The sequence below is a fragment of the Tachypleus tridentatus genome, chromosome 7, assembly GCF_004210375.1.
Source record: "Tachypleus tridentatus isolate NWPU-2018 chromosome 7, ASM421037v1, whole genome shotgun sequence".
NCBI lineage: Eukaryota > Metazoa > Arthropoda > Merostomata > Xiphosura > Limulidae > Tachypleus > Tachypleus tridentatus.
The window spans coordinates 168,224,908-168,245,409 of record NC_134831.1 but is presented as its reverse complement, the minus strand read 5'-3'; the positions used below and the strand labels follow the sequence as shown (position 1 = coordinate 168,245,409).

General features: G+C 35.2%; 1 protein-coding gene across 3 annotated transcripts in view; it reads left to right on the top strand.

The window, feature by feature from the left end:
- Nucleotides 1–20,502, top strand: part of LOC143257164 (uncharacterized) — a 43,539-nt gene that overhangs the window by 16,266 nt on the left and 6,771 nt on the right. For all 3 annotated transcript variants that reach the window (XM_076515489.1, XM_076515491.1, XM_076515488.1), the window contains 10 exons: nucleotides 2,722–2,822; nucleotides 4,606–5,032; nucleotides 5,617–5,883; nucleotides 7,356–7,643; nucleotides 8,144–8,401; nucleotides 9,943–10,837; nucleotides 12,037–12,179; nucleotides 14,096–14,274; nucleotides 19,275–19,423; nucleotides 20,234–20,379. In XM_076515489.1, the coding sequence (XP_076371604.1) occupies nucleotides 2,722–2,822; nucleotides 4,606–5,032; nucleotides 5,617–5,883; nucleotides 7,356–7,643; nucleotides 8,144–8,401; nucleotides 9,943–10,837; nucleotides 12,037–12,179; nucleotides 14,096–14,274; nucleotides 19,275–19,423; nucleotides 20,234–20,379 (2,853 nt within the window). The remainder of the gene's footprint in view (nucleotides 1–2,721; nucleotides 2,823–4,605; nucleotides 5,033–5,616; nucleotides 5,884–7,355; nucleotides 7,644–8,143; nucleotides 8,402–9,942; nucleotides 10,838–12,036; nucleotides 12,180–14,095; nucleotides 14,275–19,274; nucleotides 19,424–20,233; nucleotides 20,380–20,502) is intronic.

The following is a 20,502-nucleotide window of genomic DNA, read 5'->3' as shown; positions in this document are numbered from 1 at the left end:
TAGGCATGTGGTTTTCTGCTTACATAATAACACTTTAGGCACGTGGTCTTCTCATTAGTTAATAATAAATACACGGTCTTCTGCTTATGTAATGTTATGTTATAAATAAACGTGATAATCTTTATTCTGTTGATTCACATTTTCTTTAGGGCCTAATGCAACTCTTTGGTAAGCTGAGGTTCCGCGGTTTGTGTCCCCTTAATTTAAAAAAAAATCATGGTTCGTACATTGCAATCGTGGTTGAGTTATAAAAGTGATGGCTAAATTCCGCTCCTTGGTTTGATAAGAGTAGGCCAAGAGATGGCGATGGTTGGTGCTAAATAGCGCTTCCTCCTCTTTAGTCTATCGCTTTCAACCTGAAATAATATTTGAGTAGTTTTTAGCGAAATCCAATAACGATAAAAAGCAAACTTATTTCTATGTGTATAATTATATATATATATATATATATATGTCTTAATAGAGTCGAAACTCTGTATTCCGCTTTAAGCTATAGAGGGATTAGCTTACTTTCATAAATATTTAATATTTTAATGAACAGGATTGGAAGGCAGCCACATTAGGCCTAGATACAAGAAATATATACCATATATGTAACACGAAAATTTTTGACGAAGTTTAAAGAATGAATTAAAGAACAATTAAAACGTTTTTTTATACATCTCTAAATAGCGTAGTGAACTTAGTGACAAACAGCTGGTGAAAGTTATATTAGTAAGACGAACGTATATTTCTGTAAACGAATTTTTTAAAGAAATGAGCCCTACCAGTTTCCTATCTAGTAAAATTAACATGACCTCATTTCCGGTCACTATTCATCAGGGTAAGGCACAAAATAGTAGAGCGTAACGCCACAATAAAATATGCCCGAATAGTTTGTCGAGTTTAGGTTATTTTGTATTCCTGACTAAACTTGACAATCATTGTTGCCGATCACTGAATTTATCTTGCGCTGCGCTCAGGAAGGCAGAAGAGTTAGCTGTTACAGAGTTAAAACTGGTAATAAAAATCAACAAATTCTACACTATTAGGTTACTCACTCTCTGTTTAAAGAGAAAAAAAACATCCTTCAATTATGCCCAATTTTGTGTTTGGAAAAAGAACTACTCTCATAGTTGAACTGGAACACTCCGTTTTCTCTGAGTAAAAGTATAATAAATTAAATTATATCATTAAAATTAACTTCTACCGTCTTTACATACAGCACAGAAAGTCAACCTGATTGAAGAAATTCGTTCGTAATCTTGTGTTCTAGTGCTTTAATATTACTATACTTACTGTAGTTCTGCTGGCAGCGTTGTGTTCTAGTGGTTTAATATTACTATACTTACTGTAGTTCTGTTGGTAGCGTTGTGTTCTAGTGGTTTAATATTACTATACTTACTGTAGTTCTGTTGGTAGCGTTGTGTTCTAGTGGTTTAATGTTGCTATAGTGATTGTAGTTCAGTTGGAATACATGCTTTCCGGAAGCTTAATGTTGCTATAGTTATTGTAGTTCAGTTGAAATACATGCTTTCCGGAAGCTTAATGTTGCTATAGTTATCGATAGTAGGGATCCTCAGTTGGTAACCTGGTGGTTTAAAGTTACTGTAGTTCGGTTGGTAACCTTGTTTTATGGTGGTTCAATATTGTTTGAACTGAATGGAAGAATTTTCCTTTCAATATTATTTATCAGGTTAATATTAACTGTGATGTAATAGTGTTCAGCTATTACTGACTTTTTGGTATTATTATAAAAGACATACTGTGTTCTTTTAACGTGTTAAAAACTAAGTTGTAAAACGTACAGTTTTTAACCTTAGGTTCACGAACTTCTAAGGGCCCGCATTTAGTTTAAGTGAGGTTAATGACAGAGTAAAGATGGAGGGTTCATATTAAACTTTAAAAACAAGAAACTATAACATGTAGGTGTAATTTTTGTACACAAATAGAGCCAGTTTCCGTATAGTATTATAGAACTTCATGAATTTTCATAACCGATTATAGAGGCCCATGAATAAAAATAGGGCCAGTTTCCGTATCTGGTTATGGAGGTCCAGGAATAAAAATAGGGCCACTTTTCGTATCTGGCTATAGAGGTCCATGAATAAAAATAGGGTCAGTTTCCGTATCCGCTAATAGAGGTTCATGAATAAAAATAGGGCCAGTTTCCGTATCCGATTACAGAGGTTCATGAATAAAAATAGGGTCAATTCCCACACCTCGGTGTTGATGGGGATTTGAGGAAAAACAAGTGTTGAGAACCGCTGGTTTGAAAAGTTACAGAACCTTTTAACGATGACAAGTCTATTGTGAAGTCAGCTAGTGAACAGCATCCAACGCCAACTTTTGGGCTACTGTGATCAAATAATGGGATTTAACAGTCGCTCTTATAACACACTCTTGGCCCTAAATTGAGCAATTGAAAGGATAACTTATATTTTTGTTTCCCAGCTATTTATATATATATATATATAAAAACGAGATGCAACCTACATTCAGTGGGAATATTTATAGCCTTGTCATTCAACATTATGAACTATGTGTAACAGGGATAAAAATACATCGAAGATTTGCTTTAAGGAAGGAAAGTGTCTTATCAAATAAGCTAACACTTTATGTTGTTGTAATCTGTCCTGTCCACCTAACTGAATAAACATCCATTCCATTCAAAAAACTCAAATTCCAAGTATTTAATAGTTACATTTGTTATGAATGTTTGATCATATTAAATTATTACAGCACAACTTTGTAACAACGGACATGGACAGCTAGTGTACGAAATGGTGGCGAACTACAAACTAAGTGGAAACAATGGTTTTGGTTTCGCCAAATATGAAACGGTGAGTTCTCGCGGTTAGTGAAATATTCTAGTTATCAAATCTATTTAAAAATTTCACAATCAGATAAGTAAGTGGGTTATTTACTATTGAGATTCTATGGTAATTATTAACTTTGTGTTTCTATGATAATTATCTATTTTTCAGATTCTATTGTGACAATTTACTAATAGTTTCTAGGTTTACTATTTACTCTTGGAATTGTATTATAACTATTTACTTTGGGATTTCTATCTTAATTTGTACTTTCGAGTTTCTATTATGATTATTTACTCTTGAGATTATATGATAATTATTTAATTTTGGGTTTCTATGATGGTTATTTACTATTGGATTTCTATAGTAATAATTTATTTTATGGATTCTATGATAATTATTTATTTTTGGATTTCCCTGGTAATAATGCACTCAAGATACTTTTTTTGGTTGTGTTGAAAAATAAAGTTGGGAAATAAATGTCTGAACATTATTTAACTTCGTGTTGCTGGCTCGCATACCTTCTGAAGCAGTAATGTTAAACTGAATTTTAACTTTAAACTGTATATAATAGCTGATGTTAGGCCTTACATGAACTGTAAAGTATATCTAGTAACTGATGTTAGACTAAAACTGTATCTAATAGGTGATGCTAGATCCAACCTGAACCATCAACTGTATGTAATAGCTGATGCTACACTACAACTGAACCGTAAACTGTATATAATAGCTGATGTTAGGCCCTGCCTGAACTGTAAAGTGTATATAATAGCTGATTTTAGACTACAACTGAACTGTAAACTGTATCCAAAAGCTGATTTCAGACTATACCTGAATTGTAAAGGTGTATCTAGTAGTTGATATTAGACCTTATCTGAACTGAAAGTAGTGAAAGAGTGTTTGATAATCACAAATCACTCATTACTTTTCAACAATGCACACCTCACTTTATTTTATGGATAATATCAAATTATATTGTTAATTGCTTTCAGAAAAATGATAGAGCTTTGTTAACTGTGCTACCGACTTTTGCTTTTCTTCTTTGTCGTGTCACATTTCCTTTAACCTGACAAAACTGTAGTAGTTATGGTCAAGTTATGAAGTCATTCATATCTCGCTGTTTTTAATACTAGATAGCCAAATGTTGTGGTTACAGTTTTTTTAACAGTTAGATAAGAGATACACTGGTTAAAGTGTTTTTTTAACAATTAAATAACCAAGATATAAGTACTAGATAAATTGTTTTTGTTAACAAGTAGATAAACAAGATAGATGTACTAGACAAAGTGTTTTGTTAACAGCTATATATATAACATAGAAGTAGTAGATAAAGAGTTTTTGTTAACAATTAAATAACCAAAAATATGTACTAAATAAAGTGCTTTTATTAATAGCTGGATGTACAAAACAGAAGTAATAGATAGTTTCTGTTAACAATTAGATAACCAAAGAGGTGTTCTAGATAGTGTTTTTGTTAACAGATATATATACAAGATAGAAGTAGTAAATAAATAGTGTTTTTGTTAACAGTTAGATATACAAGATAGAAGTAATAGGTAAAGAGTTTTTGTTAACAATTAAATAACCAAAGAGATATACTAGATAAAGTATTTTTATTAATAGCTGGATGTACAAAACAGAAGTAACAGATAGTTTTTGTTAACAATTAGATAACCAAAGAGATGTACTGGATAAAGTGTTTTTGTTAACAGTGAGGTATACAAGATAGAAGTAATAGATAAAGAGGTTTTGTTAACAATTGGATAACCAAGAGAGATGTACTAGGTAAAGTGTTTTTGTTAACTATTAGATAACCAAGAGAGATATGCCAGTTAAAGTGCTTGAAGAATGCATCCGGCGTTGTCAAGAGGACCGCACAACTTCTATACAGAAGTGCTTGTCTTTTGACTTTATGCCCAGCAGACGTCGGTCAGGGGTATTTATCGATCCCGGAAGTGGGTCTGCCTTAGATGATCACACGGAACTAGAAGAAACGGAAAGTGTTGGTGTCAGCAACAATGAAAACATGAAAGGAAGAAAACTTTTATCGAGCAACAGTTTCAGAGAAGCTGTAGTTTCCAATGATCGACGCACCAGATTATCTGCTAGTGACGTCAGAACTAAATTATACGGAGATTCTTCGTGTCATATGTATTACGATCGGGCATCACCAGATGGCAGCGATAGACTAGTCCGGGAAATGGATGCCTGGCATTTCAACGAGATTTGCCTTACCTGTAAGTAATGATAAATTATATGAATACAGAAACGTCTCTTAATTTATTTTGGGTATTTCTTGTTCGGGATGTTGTGTTAATTCTTAGCACCAATGGAATATGAAAGGAGAAAATAAATCACGAATAATTCTTTACGCAATTTAAACTTACAATAATTCTTTTCAAAACTATTTTTGATTTCTTTTAGTATATTTTATCTTCGTTAAATCTACCAAGTATACTCAACAATTATTTCAAAGCTATTCTAAAACTAGAATTAGCTTCTCAAATTTAGAAAAAGATTATAAAATTATGGTAAGCTCCGGAACATTAAAATTTTTTTTTTCTAAAACTATGGTGAGTTTCTGAAATTATGGTGAGATTTGGCAACTTCAAAAAATATTTATAAAACCATGGTGAGCTGTGAAACTTTAAAAATATTTCTAAAACTATGATGAGTTCTGAAACTTTAGAAAGCGTTTCTGATAAATGGTGAGCTTCTGAAATTAGGAAATATTTCTAAAACTTTGACAAGTTCTGCAAATTTGGAAGAATAAAACTATAATAAATTCTGCAACTTTAGAAAATCTTTTTTATTTTTGTAGCTCCGAAACTTCGCCACGAATGCTCCAATAGACTTTATGTTTTCGAAAGAACACCCGGATTTCGTTTCGATGGTGAAGGAGACGAAGTGTTTGCTGTCAGTCGAGCCGAGTGTCAAGACAAGTGTTTGAACAACACTTTATGTCGGTCTGCAACGTTCGACAGCGCGAGGCAGTTATGCAAATTAAGTAAACAGACAAAACAGATCAATCCTAGTGCTTACAAAGAAGACGCCAACAGCGACTACATGGAAAATCTTTGTCTTCCAGGTTAGTTAACCCTAAAAAATATTAAATGTTCAAGTTAGAAGCCATGAGCCATTCTTAGGCATAATTTTTACGTGAAATATTGTGTTAAATATATACTTTGTTATACACTTTGAAGTCCACGTAACCCACTTTATTGACCGACAGTTTACATGTAACTTTACTATACCATATTATGTATAACTATTCTATATTGACTGAAACTCTTACATGTAACACCAGTATGCTGACTGACACTATTATATGTAACCATTCTATACTGACTGACACTATTATATGTAACCATACTATACTGACTGAAACTACTATATGTAACCATGTGTATTGACTGACGCTATTACATGTAACCATGCTATACTGACTGACACTATTATATGTCTGGATCATAAGACGGAACATAAATACTGAAGTGATTATGTCAGGATAAGACTAAGGTAATAATCCCGAGAATTATGGGAAATTATCTTTCTCAGAGATGAACTGGTAGTTGGCGAAACTATAAACAGAAACTCCTTAAATTAAATTATTGTTATTACTGATACATCAACAACCTATCAGATGTGTAACACAAGTCAATTAGAATATTTGTCACCAGGGCGCGAAATAAATAGCAATTCCAGAATTTAAAGTGATTCAATAAAACTTAAAATGATGGACATGGCGCGTATATCTATGTATGTGACCAAAAATGGCACGAAAACAAAAATACATAAAAGTTTCACACTTTCGGTATTCAAAATTAAAAAAAATTAGAAAAATAACTGTGATTGGTGTAACAATCATTTCTTTATAATAGAACATAATTATAAATAAAAGTACGCTCTTTACAACAAGAACATAACTTATACTAGAACTGTACGTGAGGGTTTGGTTGTATCTTTATTAATTTAATTTTTAAACAAGGTAATAAAAATGGAGTTTTTAAGAAAACTGTTATTATTTTTCAATAAATGGTATTACTTTTAATATATTAAAAACATTACAGTGTATATCGGCACAATCCGAACATTTTCTGGGCACTACTTCACAGAAAACTAATTTTTTACAACGTGTTCACTTTTTCGAATTTTTTAAATGTGGTATGACTACTAGTAGTAATTACTAACACAAACAGCCGTCCGTAAAACATTTATTATAGTATTGTAATGTTTGAATAATAACATCGCTGAAAATTTCAACACTCATTGACTAAAACTAAAACATGCAGTGAAGATATCTATAATTTTGTATTCTTATTATTATAATGTAATTCCTTAAAATAGGTATTTGTTCATGTCCATTACAATACGTTTATGTATAATAAATTAGCTGACAACAGTACATTAGTTTCATTTAAACTTTATTCCCTCTAATGAACCACGACTTGCAGGTCTGTAACAATACGTTTGTTTATAGATATATGTGTATTATTAGTGAATTAGATGACACCAATATATTTAATTTTATGTCACCTTTATTTCCTTTAACGAAACTAGACTCCCTGATCTGTTCTACGAAAGCTTTCATTATGGAAGCTGGGAAGGAACTTGATGGCCCTTATGACCGGGACTTGGTCAAGGTTAATGATTACAACAAGTGTTCAGTACTTTGTACTAACAGCCTGGAGGAACGTGGATTCTTCTGCAGGTCCTTTGTGTTTGACGACAGGTCTGGCACGTGCCTCTTGTATGATGAAGATCCAGCCGAGTACAAAGACGGTAACGATTCTCTCAGAGGTAGCAGTGGGAACTATTTCAGAGTTCTTTGTGGAACTCAGGAACGAGGTGCGTTAATGTTACTGTTTACTTCTGTAACACAAAAGTAAAAATGTGTTTACTTCAGTAGCACAACAACAAAGAGTTCATGTTATAGTTTACTTCTGTAATACAACAGTAAAAGTTTCGTGTTATTGTTTACTTTTGTAGTACAACAGTAGAAGTATCATGTTATTATTAACATCTGAACCATCCATTAGTTTTAAACTTTTCTAGCTCTAAACAAGGTAATTTTTTCTTCCAAAGTGCTATAAATATGTGTCATTTGAAATATTTCTGACAAAGAGAAACAATACTAAATAATGCTTTAAATTTTACCTCTTTTATTCAAAAACAACCCTTTTCCTTGTCGAACTGTTGAACGAAATGACATCAGTTTATCTGCTGTTCACACAAAGGTAAAACATAAAATTATGAACCATTACCTCATCTCGCACACAACATGTTAAGTTAATATTAAACGAATAGCATGCAGGAATTCATCACGCCTTGTTTATGTTTCTATCCAGATTCTCTCTTCAACAACGCCACTTTGGAACGCTTCCGACGGAAGAGATTGGACGGATTTCACGAGAACGAGATCACGTCCTACTCATTCCAGGAGTGTTTAGACTTTTGCATGCGTCGTTATGGTCGAGACTGTCGTTCTGTCGAGTTCAGTTCTCGCTACCACTCCTGTAGGTTTAGTAGCTACGAACGTGGATGGGGAGTATCTAGGCCTAATCTCGTCGACGACGATTTTTACGATTACTATGAATTTAGATGGTGTAAGTATAAAACTTGTAAAAAAACAACTTGTTATTACTACTAGTTGCTATCAGTAGACGACTCTAGTTGCGTATAAAAGGAGAACCAAATTTCAAACAATATTTGGCAATATTTCTCGTTGCAATGCCTTGTCTTTAATAAACTTAGCATATTATCATTAGGCAATTATATATATTCAAAAAAAAAAACATAAATCGATGTGAACAATAGAATTTAAACCATTACGAATAAATCACATTTACTGATGTTTTTTTACACACCATCTTGACAAAATCTTTATTTTCCCAGTTTCATATTACAGAACGGATTCATTTCACAATTAATTTAAAATACGGATTTGTAACTTTAAACTAAATATGCGTATCATGGCGGATAAAATAATAAAAATGATAAATTTTAATAATCAAAATTTAAATTTTCTTGGCGGTAAACAAAATATCTTATTATTGTTTTAATTGTCTAGAAATTAATAATTATATCAACGATATGCTTCGAGTATCTGTATATTTTCAACTGAAGAATTTCTTGGCCAAGTTACGTCACGATTAAAAGATAGACGTTTTTAAACTGAAGCAGTCACTCGTTTTTTGAATGTGTTTTGATTAAATTTTTAAGTCTCGATTAGAATCTTACAAATCAGTTAAAGGTTTTATCAGAACGGCTGGTATGGTTATTAACACTTTTATTGATAAGGAGAGAACAATGTTTCGACCTTCCCAGGTCATCTTCAGGTTAAGAAAGAATTGTTCTCTCATTATGAATAAAAGTGTTAATACCCATACCAGCCGCTATGAGATACATTTTTATTTCAAGTGGGCTTCTGGTCATCAAGAAGTTAAAGGTTTGTTAATTATAGACATCTAAATTTAATGAATAAACTAAGGAGCCTGAATACATCAGATTTTCAGTTACTTTCAATTATTTTGTTTACAACTGTTATTTATTTAGTTCTTTTTTCTATGTATTTTACCAGCTGAAATTAAAGGAGACTACAGTTCTTTAGTAAGTTCTAAACATTATCGCCAGTAACTATTTTTATGGAACTGTATAATGTGTATACTAGTTATTATATGAAGCATTCTTATTTTTGTATGACTGATGATTTTGTAATACACAACAAACAATTAAATTTGGTTTTATGTGTACATTATAGAACTTGTTAATTTGTAAAATTGCTAAATAATTTTAAAGCATTTTTTAGTTATTCTCAGAATTTTGTTATTCATTTAAGACTGCCCCATTCCCTTCCCTCAATGCCTTGTATGTTCCTACGTGCCAGTTATGTACGATACGTGTCACTTTAAAAAAGGTCCCCAGCTGAGACAGCATTAAAACTACGAATTTACAACGCTAAAATCAGTAATTCTATTCTATTCGGGAGAGAGAGCAGATAGCCCGATGTGGCTTTGCTATAAGAAAAGCACACACTCGAAAATAAGTTGAAAGATTAACTCCCGGCTATAGTCTACAATTAAATTTATTTATTTTGTTTTGTCAGAGTAATCTGTGTTTAAATAGCACGATTTTTATATTTTACCAGATCGAGGCGATGGAGGTTTTGGTGTTGGACACAAGGGAGGAAGTTGGAGCGACAGTAAAAAAGGAGGAGGGTGGCACCCACGTCCACCTCCGCCAGTTCCCGAAGACAGATATAGTGAAAGGCATGATGGAGAAAACTACAATGGTGGTTATCACTGGTCATATGGTGGGTCACACGGAGGAAGTGGTTATGGCGGGTCACATGGAGAAAGTGGTTATGGTGGGTCACATGGTGGAAGTGGTTATGGTGGGTCACATGGAGGAAGTGGTTATGGTGGGTCACATGGAGGAAGTGGTTATGGTGGGTCACATAGAGGTAGTGGTTATGGTGGGTCACATGGAGGAAGTGGTTATGGTGGGTCACATGGAGGACGTGGCTATGGTGGATCACACGGAGGAAGTGGCTATGATGGGTCACACGGAGGAAGTGGCTATGGTTGGTCACGTGGCGGAAGTGATTATAGAGGATCACATGGCGGAGGTGGTTATGGTGGAGGAAGTGATCATGGTGGGTCACACGGAGGAAGCGGTTATGGTGGGTCACACGGTGGAACTGGTTATGGTTGGTCATATGGCGGTGGTCGTTATGGTGGATCACGTAGCGATGGTGGAAGCTATCACCCTGGCCCTCCTCCTCCACTACCTCCGGGTCCTAACTCGGTATATCCTCCAAGACTTCCTGGTCCACCTGTTCCACCAGGACCAGGAGGACTTGGTTATCCTACATGCGCGGATCACGGTGGTGAACTGGGAGATGGCGTGTTTCAGAGAGTTGGTTTTGGACAGAGATTACGGAGCTTCTATATCCGTCGGGTGGTGCGAGTCGACAGACTGGAAGACTGTGAGCGTGAGTGCATCGAAACACGTGACTTCGACTGCAGATCTTTTAACTTTAGGTAACATTTGAAACTAAATTATCATGTTTTAGGATAGGTAACTCTTGGAACTAAATTATCACGTGCTAGGACAGGTAACACTTGAAACTAAATTATAATGTGTTAGGATAGGTAACACTTGGAACTAAATTATCATATACTGAGAGGCCCGTACGAAGTATGTTTGAAAGTTGGTTCTAATTTGTGAGATTAAAAGCCAACACGAAGCACAATAAGCATTCAAAGCGTGCTAATAGTAGGGAGGCCTAGAGGCATGGCCCCCAGAACATTTGTATAAGATAATCTAGAAGAAAACATGCATGAAATATAGCTTAAACAATTGACATAAGTTCAAAAAACATTCACTATGAAATCAACATAAAGATGAGATTCGGGTGCCCTCCCGCGTAATGCATGGCAAAGATAGGTAATACATGGAGCTATATTATAATGTTCTAGGATGTGTAATACTTTAAACTTATTTATCGTGTTCTAAATGGGCTAAATAAACTACCTCGTACATATATAAAATGAAGTACTTAAAATGAACGCATTTGCTGACTTAAATTATTAGTAAGCTGATTCCACCTCTGATAGTAGAAATAATTAGGCTTAACTAATTTAACGCTGTAAGAAGAAGTAGGCTTAACTAATTCCACGAGATGTAAATGTGCATGAATTATAATGTCATTTATGTTAAGTTATTGAGGTAAATTTGCTGACATTTTCTTCACAAGTTTCTGGCGAGACAAATTTTTAGTTTCAGGAGTTAACATAGTCAACTGTATAGACGACAAATGTAAATAATTCAAAGAGCCAATAAAATCGTCAAATTTTACATATATTTATTTCGTCTAGTAGTACTCAGACTTTGGTACTATCTATGGTTTTTGTATATTTATAAAACATTTACCAATATTACGATTATCAATATAAAAATATGTGTCACTGGCGAGCATTTTAAAATGGATCAATAATTCACCGTTATGCCGTGATTTAGATTTGACTTTGAAACAATGAAGTAAGTTTTTTTTTTTTTTCAGTTACTAGGAAATATATCTATTCATGCAATATACCAACTACAAGCTCAAAAGTATCCAATGTACGGATTATAACAAAATCGTTAAAGCGCACGCGTCAACGTTAAATAGTGGTTTTTACAGGTTATTAATGAAATACGTTGTTTATCTATAATCTAACAGTTGTTGTTTTTTCAACAGACCGTTCTCTCCTGAGAACTGCGAACTGAGCGACACTGATACTACTCAGGTTCAGCTGAGTAACCCGAGCCATTTTGACGACAACACCCAGTTCGACTATTACGAAAAAGACGGCTCGAGATCAGGTCGTCACTGTCTGGCTGGTGAGATTTTGTTTCTATACTTTTCAACAAAAGCTTTTGTTTTCAGATAGCTTATATTACCTACTATTGTGTATACCTTCTTATCACATATTTTTACGATTTTACTTGTGTCGTCGATATTTTGTAACAAATATAACGATAAACTTTGTCCAGATGAAAGTAACCCAAGTACGACACGATAAATTTCTATCCTGTATTTATGACAAGCTAAAAAAACTATATGTCGCTGTTCCTGAGTTTACACACCAGATGGCCAGCCAGCCAACATCACCATACCATCCACGTTAAGGGATTGACTGTCACCTTTATAACGCACCCACAACTTAAGGCGAGGAGAATATTTTAAGGTTCACATATATTCGAACACAGTTCATCACTTGCGAAGTACAGAGCTTACCATTAGTCTAATCCGTTCCTCAAAACCTGGTCAAAGAGCTAGGATTTAAATATCTGGATATAACGTGGCCATCGATTAGGTCAACATGTTGGCAAAGTTGGTCATTGGTTTGACATGAAAAAAAAATTAGAGACCATTTTTCATTGATACATCAGTGTCCATATTTCACGTTGGGTGTGGGGCAGGTGCTATTACACCTCAAAAATTGCATTCATATATCAGTATGTATAATACTGGGAAAATTTTTTTATTACGCTATTTAACACCCCCAAGTTCACGAAATGTTTATTCTGTGTGAATGTACATTGGCAAGAGAAGTCTCAATTTTCTCGTTTCGCCTCCGTTTCCCGTCACGAAGAACTTTATTTTTGTCTATTCTCAGGGTGCAGATATGACATCATGAACACGTCACATGCGGATATTGTGCACCGGCGCCACGGGTAATCGGATAGTATCTATACAAATTATTTAAAATGTAGATGTAAAAACAGTTTCAGATACAAATATCTTCTGAGACGAGGCTTCGCAACTCGATTGGTCTCCATTCAGAACTAACACCTCTATAGACATCTACCTGTGTCTGTACCACTCTACGGCCTGGCATGGCCTAGCGCGTTAAAGCGTGCGCTTCGTAATCTGAGGGTCGCGGGTTCGCGCCCGAGTCGCGCCAAACATGCTCGCCCTCCCAGCCGTGGGGGCGTTATAATGTGACGGTCAATCCCACTATTCGTTGGTAGAAGAGTAGCCCAAGAGTTGGCGGTGGGTGGTGATGACTAGCTGCCTTCCCTCTAGTCTTACACTGCTAAACTAGGGACGGCTAGCACAGATAGCCCTCGAGTAGCTTTGTGCGAAATTCAAAAACAAAAACAAACAAACTATACCACTTTACAGATTTCTTGTATTTAACGTTATGTCTAAATATCTCGATGTTAATAAAATGGGTCAGGCATGAACTGGTAGTTTGGACTCTCAACTCGCAATCTGTAAAATGTGGGATCGAAAGTCATCGCCGAACATTCTCGTCCTTCTAACTGTTGTAGGATTATAATGTAAAGTCAATCTCACCATTGTTGGCAGCCGAAGGTATTCATTAGTTACTTTCCTTCTATTCTAAATTAGGGACAGATAGCGCTAATAACACTAGAATAGCTCTGCTTGAAATTCAGCAACAAATAAACTATATCGTAGTTTTAAAACAAACAGTAGCCTGGCGGATTGAATAAAACTATTTTATTTGAAAGTTGCAGATGATTTATTATTTTACACAAACTCTAGGAACATCTGTCCATGATAGACCTGTCAAAGTAAGGTAGAGGGTTCCATGAGATTTTCTTTTTGAGAGGGAAGGTCATTCTAGTTTATCAGTTCAAATTCGCTCTAATATCCGAACACCAATCAACAATTTACAATATAAGATTAGCATATACGTCCGTCTCTAATTGGATTAAGTCTTATTATTCTGATGTTTGTGTTATTATTAGACTGATGACTGTTTAGCTAGTTATTTTATCTCTCGCAGTTAGCCAGTCTTGTTCGCCTGATGGTATGGAGTTCTCCCTACAAACACCAGATGGCTTCTACGGTCGTATATACACATACGGGTTCTATGACACGTGCTTCTACGATGGCAATGGCGGGAATGTGAACGTGTTACGCATAAGTCGAGCGAATGGTTTTCCACGATGTGGAACGCAACAAGTATGTTTTAATTCCAGTTTAGAGAAATTTATTCTCTGTATATTAGTTTATCATTGATATATTTTTAAATGTTGTTATGGTAATATGTCAACTTCAAATCGTCTTCGTGTCTTACTTTCTGTTTTATTGTATCGCCAAATTCCAGATTATTATATTTGTATATCTGGGATAAGTATTTATTTTTCAGGCAAGGTTCAAGAACCTAACCTAACAGGGGGTGTTTGAGAATTGTTTATATTTCTTAGCCCGGACACGGAGAAGATTATTAAACTAGGGTGAAAAATACAACAAACTTCAGTGATTGTATGGAAGGGAAATTTAAGGAAAGTAGGCCTATAAAGACGATTAATGAAACATGAGAGCTTGTATGAAAAAAAGACGGCACCTTTCCAGAGGGGGAAGAGGGAATAATTGTACTTTAAACTTTGATGTGGGGGGAAACAGGAATACTTTCACAGGGCAAGTCCAAATTATGCTTCTCCTGTGCCCAGGCTGAAAATAAAAACATGATTGTAGGCGTTCATGTTATCGTGCAGATAATAAGGCGGAAAACTCGTTACCATGGTGAAATTTAAACTGTGAAAGAACCAGGCGTGTAGTAATACCCGATTTGAATAATAGTCGTGTTGTTGTTTTTTTTACTTTGGTTCACATTTGTTAATTTTAAAGCTCCTAACCTATACGTCGGTGGAACTCTGCTTTAAAAAAATGTTATTTTCGTGGAAAATATCGTGAAATTTCTTTACCTTTTAAATATTTTCGTCATCTTAAACTTTTTTGTTTTTTCTAAATTATTTCTGCATCATATTCCTCGTGATGTCAGGTCTTTGTTAGTTATCGTATAGCCACATAAAAACATCAATATTCTAATTAATCCACCAATTACTGATAGGATGTCTTATGTATTTTAAGTATAAAATTGGCAAGGAGGACAAAGTCAAATGTTTGCAGTGTTTATCTGAGTTCTTTGTTACAGATGGTGGCTGCTCAGGCATAAAAGACCATTTAAAAGGTGCTAAACATGCAGCTAGTCTTTTTAGTAGCTGCTTAAAGTTTAAAAGTTGACGTGTTCTTTAGAGAAACAGTGACTGAAGAGAGTGATTTGTTAATAGTTGCCAAAGAAGCAACCTTTGTTTATCACAATGCTGTCCATAACATAAGCTTTAAAACAGCTGATAGAAAAGTTATTTAAACCAAAGATTAGTTCTGCCACAACGAAGAACGAGGCTATTATTTTGAATGCAATTGTTTCTTTAGCAGCAGAGGAATTGAAGAGAGACTTAATAGAGGTCCAGTTTGTTTCGCTTACAGCAGATGCTTCAAACCGAAAAGATTCCAAAGTATACCTGTCATGATGCAATATTTTTTGCCAGAAGAAGGAGTGAAAGTGAAACTTTTAGATTTTCAATCGGTTCCTGGGTGACATCAGACACTTTGACGAATTGCTTGGTGTCCAAAAAAAAAAAAAAACATGATTTATAAAAAAAAAATGTTCATTATTGTGGTGACAACTGCAATACAAATTTTAGAGGTGTAAAGGGAAGGGAAAAAACAATGTATTTAGTCAATTGAAGAAGGAACATGGCAGAAATATTGTGGGTGTTGGTTGTGGTGCTCATCGTACATAACCTTCTCCAAACTGCAGTTGATGCTCTTTTCATTGAAGTGGAAAGCTTGGTGGTAAAAATTTACAAGTATTTCTATATTTACACTGTGCGTGTTACACACCTAAACGAACTCTGCGAGTTTGTAGAAATTGAGTGCAAGAAGATTCTCCAATATGGAAATACACGATTTCTGTCTTTGTTACCAGCTGTTGAGAGAATTCTTCAGATTTATGAAGAACTGAAGTCATATTTTGTTCACAAGAACAGTGCCCATTGTTGATAAACATATTTTTTGAGAGTAAACGTGGAGAAATGTATCTAAGGTTTGTTCAACAATGTGATTTTAGCCATGGAAAAAACAAAAGCAACTGCAAGTGGTATTGTTGCAAAACATAAGTTGAAAACCAACCTGAAAGAAATACGAGATAATAACTTTATTCCCCTTGGTGCAAAAAAAACAACAACAACAACAAACAACAACAACAAAAACATTGTGCTAGATGAAGATGAAGGCTGCCAGGTAGACTTGATTAGGAAGGAATTGACCAGTTTTTATGATCGCTGAATGTCTTATATTGAGCAGTGGGAAAACAGCTTTGGTAGTGGGGAATACTTTGTTTGGATAAAAAAATCTATTTTCGTGTGGCCAAACAGTGAAGCAAAAGAAATAGTTTGTGAAGAAAAATGGTAGAAATTTTCAACCACTTCAAATATCAAAGTATTTCTGCATCTAATCTCAGGCAAGTTATGGAGCACATTTTTGTTTACCGAGCACTTCTGCTCCGGTTGAAAGAGTATTTTCAGTGATGAATAGCATTTGGTCTCAAGAAAGAGGTCTAATAAATGAATCAATAGTAAAACGACTGTTGCATTGTAAACTCAATATTGACTTTAGTTGCACTGAGTTCTTTGAAAAAATAAGAACTAAAATAGATTTTTTGAAGAAAGTTCATTCACGTGAAAATATAAATGGTCACAGAAAAAGTGTTTAATGAAAAATTAATGAAATTTTGATGTTTGTTACGTTTCTGAATTTAAATAAATCTTAAAGATGTAAAGTACCAGTATTTGTGTAGCAACATTAAAGCTTAAGGGTAGTTATTTTATGAAAGCACTTCTTTATTATACCAGTGCCACTACCCATAAAAAAAATTATGGTAAACCTACCTAGTAGAAGTATTGTCAGTTATCTCGTATGTAGACAGCTCTCAAATTATACCTAGTAGTCGTATTGTCCGTTAATTCGTGTACATACAGTTTTGAAACTAGACATACACTGCTGGCCCAAATATTAAGGCCAATGAACATAAAGAAAAAATATGCATTTTGCGCTGTTAGACTCAACCACTTATTTGAGTAGAGCTTTGAAAGATGAAAATAAGAAAAGGGAAAATAAAATATATATATATATATTTTTTTTTGCATTTAATAGGGAAAATGTGAACACTATGAAATTAGCCTAAACACTAGCTGGTTAAAAGTTTAAGACCATACCAAAAAGAAGTCCTAAACAGGGTAGGAAATGCCCAACAAGAGGTCTGAGTAGTGAGTTGCACGGCCGTCATTGCAAATAACTGCAAATATTCGCTTTGGCATGGTCGATATAAGCGTTTGCAGAAGGTTGGCTGGAATGTTATTCCAAGTGGTGAAGATGGCCCAACGAAGATCATTCACTGTTTGGAATTGTCGTCCATTTCTATATATTTCCCTTGCCATACACCCCCAAACATTTTCAATGGGGTTCAGTTCGGGCGAACACGAGGATGATTCAAAAGAATCAAGTTATTTGCCATGAAAAAATCCTTTGTCCTGAGGTTATTGTGCATTGCAGTGTTGTCCTGCTGAAAGATCCAGTCATTTCCACATGAGCGAGGGCCTTCAGTCAATAAGGATGCTCTCTCCAACATGCCAATGTAACCAGCTGCTGTTTGACGCCCCTGTATAATCTGAAGCTCCATCGTTCCATGGAAGGAGAAAGAATCCCAGATCATGATGGAACCTCCTCCACTGTTTGGTGTAGAAAATGTCTCCTGTGGGATATCCTTATCGTGCAAGTAACATTGGAAGCCATCTGGACCATCCATGTTAAATTTTTTCTCATCAGAGAACAAAACCTTCTTCCACTTTTTTACGCCCCACGTTTGGTGCTTGTCAGCAAAGTTTAACCGAGCTGTTTTGTGGTGTGGAAGGAGGCGTGGTTCATGAAGACGTTTACGGTTTTTAAAGCCTTTCTCTCGTAGATGCCGTCTTATTGTTCTTGAGCTGCATTCTGCGTCCGTAAGGGCCTTAATCTGGTTCGACGATCGGCTGGTGTATTCCCGGTCAATCCGTCGAATCCTCCTGCTCAACGCCGGCGAAATTTTCTTGAGCCGACCACTTGAAATTTTCGTTCCGTATCATTCAGGGATTTTTTGAGAAATTTGCAACAGCAGTTTTACTACGCCTAATCTCACCAGCGATGGCACGTTGAGAGAGATCTTGCTTTTGCAGCTCGACAATTCTGTCTCTGTCAACTTTTAGCCTTTGCCATATTTTTACCCAATGTAACACAGGATTGTTGTTGTTGTTTTTTTGGAATTTCGCACAAAGCTACTCGAGGGCTATCTGTGCTAGCCGTCCCTAATTTAGCAGTGTAAGACTAGAGGGAAGGCAGCTAGTCATCACCACCCACCGCCAACTCTTGGGCTACTCTTTTACCAACGAATAGTGGGATTGACCGTCACATTATAACGCCCCCACGGCTGGGAGGGCGAGCATGTTTGGACACAGGAGATGTCAGTGGGAGATGTTGAAAACGCTAATGCTTGAACACAAATGACTAAATTTCGTTACGTGTTTACCGATTAACGCTTCGTTTCAGTGTGGTCTTAAACTTTTGACCAGCTAGTATTTAGGTTAACTTCATAGTGTTCACATTTTCCCTATTAAATGCTAAAAGTTTTTTATTTTTATTTTCCCTTTTCTTATTTTCATCTTTCGAAGCTCTACTCAAATAAGTGGTTGAGTCTAACAACGCAAAATGCATATTTTTTCTTTATGTTCATTGGCCTTAAGATTTTGGCCAGCAATGCATTAGTAGTATTGTCGGTGTTAACTAATGTTTATACAGCTGTGAAACTATACATAGTAGTAGTATTGTCAGTACTAACTCATGTGTAGACAGTTCTAACCCTATACCTAGTAATAGTATTGTCAGTGTTAACTAGTGTGTATACAGCTCTGAAACTATGCCTGGTAGTTATTACTGACTATACGATCATGCTTCAACACTAACATTCACTGTTTAACAAGTCCTTCTGTTAGATAGGTTTTCTGTTCTATGGTTCCTAGTGTATTAAATGTTCGAAGATTCCAGTTGTTTGAGTATATTCATGTATATTACTTTCTACCTAGTTTGGAGATGTTATGACCAACATAGTCGTAGTCCAGTTCAACGACTACGTGCAGACATCACGTGACAAAGTCTACAACCTTACCTGCTACCTTTCTGGGGGCGGAGAAACGGTAGTGACGTCAAGCTATCTGGACACCCGAGCATCCGGGTACGTAGATATCAGATAGAAGAACTAAGCTAGTTTATTTGCTAATCATTTAATATTTGCTGCTCGTAGAAACTAAAAAACAACAACAAACTACACCGCTACAGCCAAGCTAAAGCAAAAAAAGAAATTCTTAAAATATAGCAAAATCCAAATTAAAACTTTTAAACAATTATAATATAATTTTTATCACTTCCAAAAATAACAATAATAATTAATAAACCAGCGTCTAACCAGAACTAGGTACACATATTAATAAATAATACAAAATAAATATCAGTGTTACTAATTTGAATAAACATCAAAGGAATTGGAGAAAAGAGCCAGAATAAGAAAATATCTAATTCATCAGAAAATAACTCAATATTTCAAAATTAAAGCGAACTCTCAGTATTGATCAATACTTGTTTTTCTAAGTATGTTTTGTGAACTAACTCATTTTTGAGGTTACATCTCATATGACTGGCTATTACCATAAATCTACACAGTCTTTCACAACGTTAATAATTGTACGTCGATCACAGCTAGAGGATTGTTTTTGTTTTTTTAAATTTCGCGCAAGGCTACACGAGGGTTATCTGCGCTAGCCGTTCCTAATTTAGCAGTATAAGACTAGAGGGAAAACAGGTTGTCATCATCACCCACCGCCAACTTTTGGGCTTCTCTTTTACCAACGAATAGTGGGATTGACCGCCGCGAGGTTTTTGCCTTAACTACCACGATACCGTGTATTTTTCTTGTTTGTAGGCCACCTAATCATTGTTATAGTTTTTCACCTGAAATGTTGTTCTGATTATATTAACGTAATTTCAGACGCCACCCAACCCAAATTGAACACTTGCCGGCTCAAAATATCCTGACTTCTAGCGTCGTGTTGAGAATTTTGTATCGTGGTGTGCCAACAAACACCATCGCTGTGGGCGACTTGTTGACTTTTAGACTTGAAACACGTGGACAGTGTAAGTTTCAAAACTAGCGAGTTACGTTACGTTTTATTATATTTTAACGATAGTCTCACTTGAATCTCTCTTTATTCTATAATGCAGCGTTTTAAGTATCTCTAGGTTTACTGATGAGAAAAA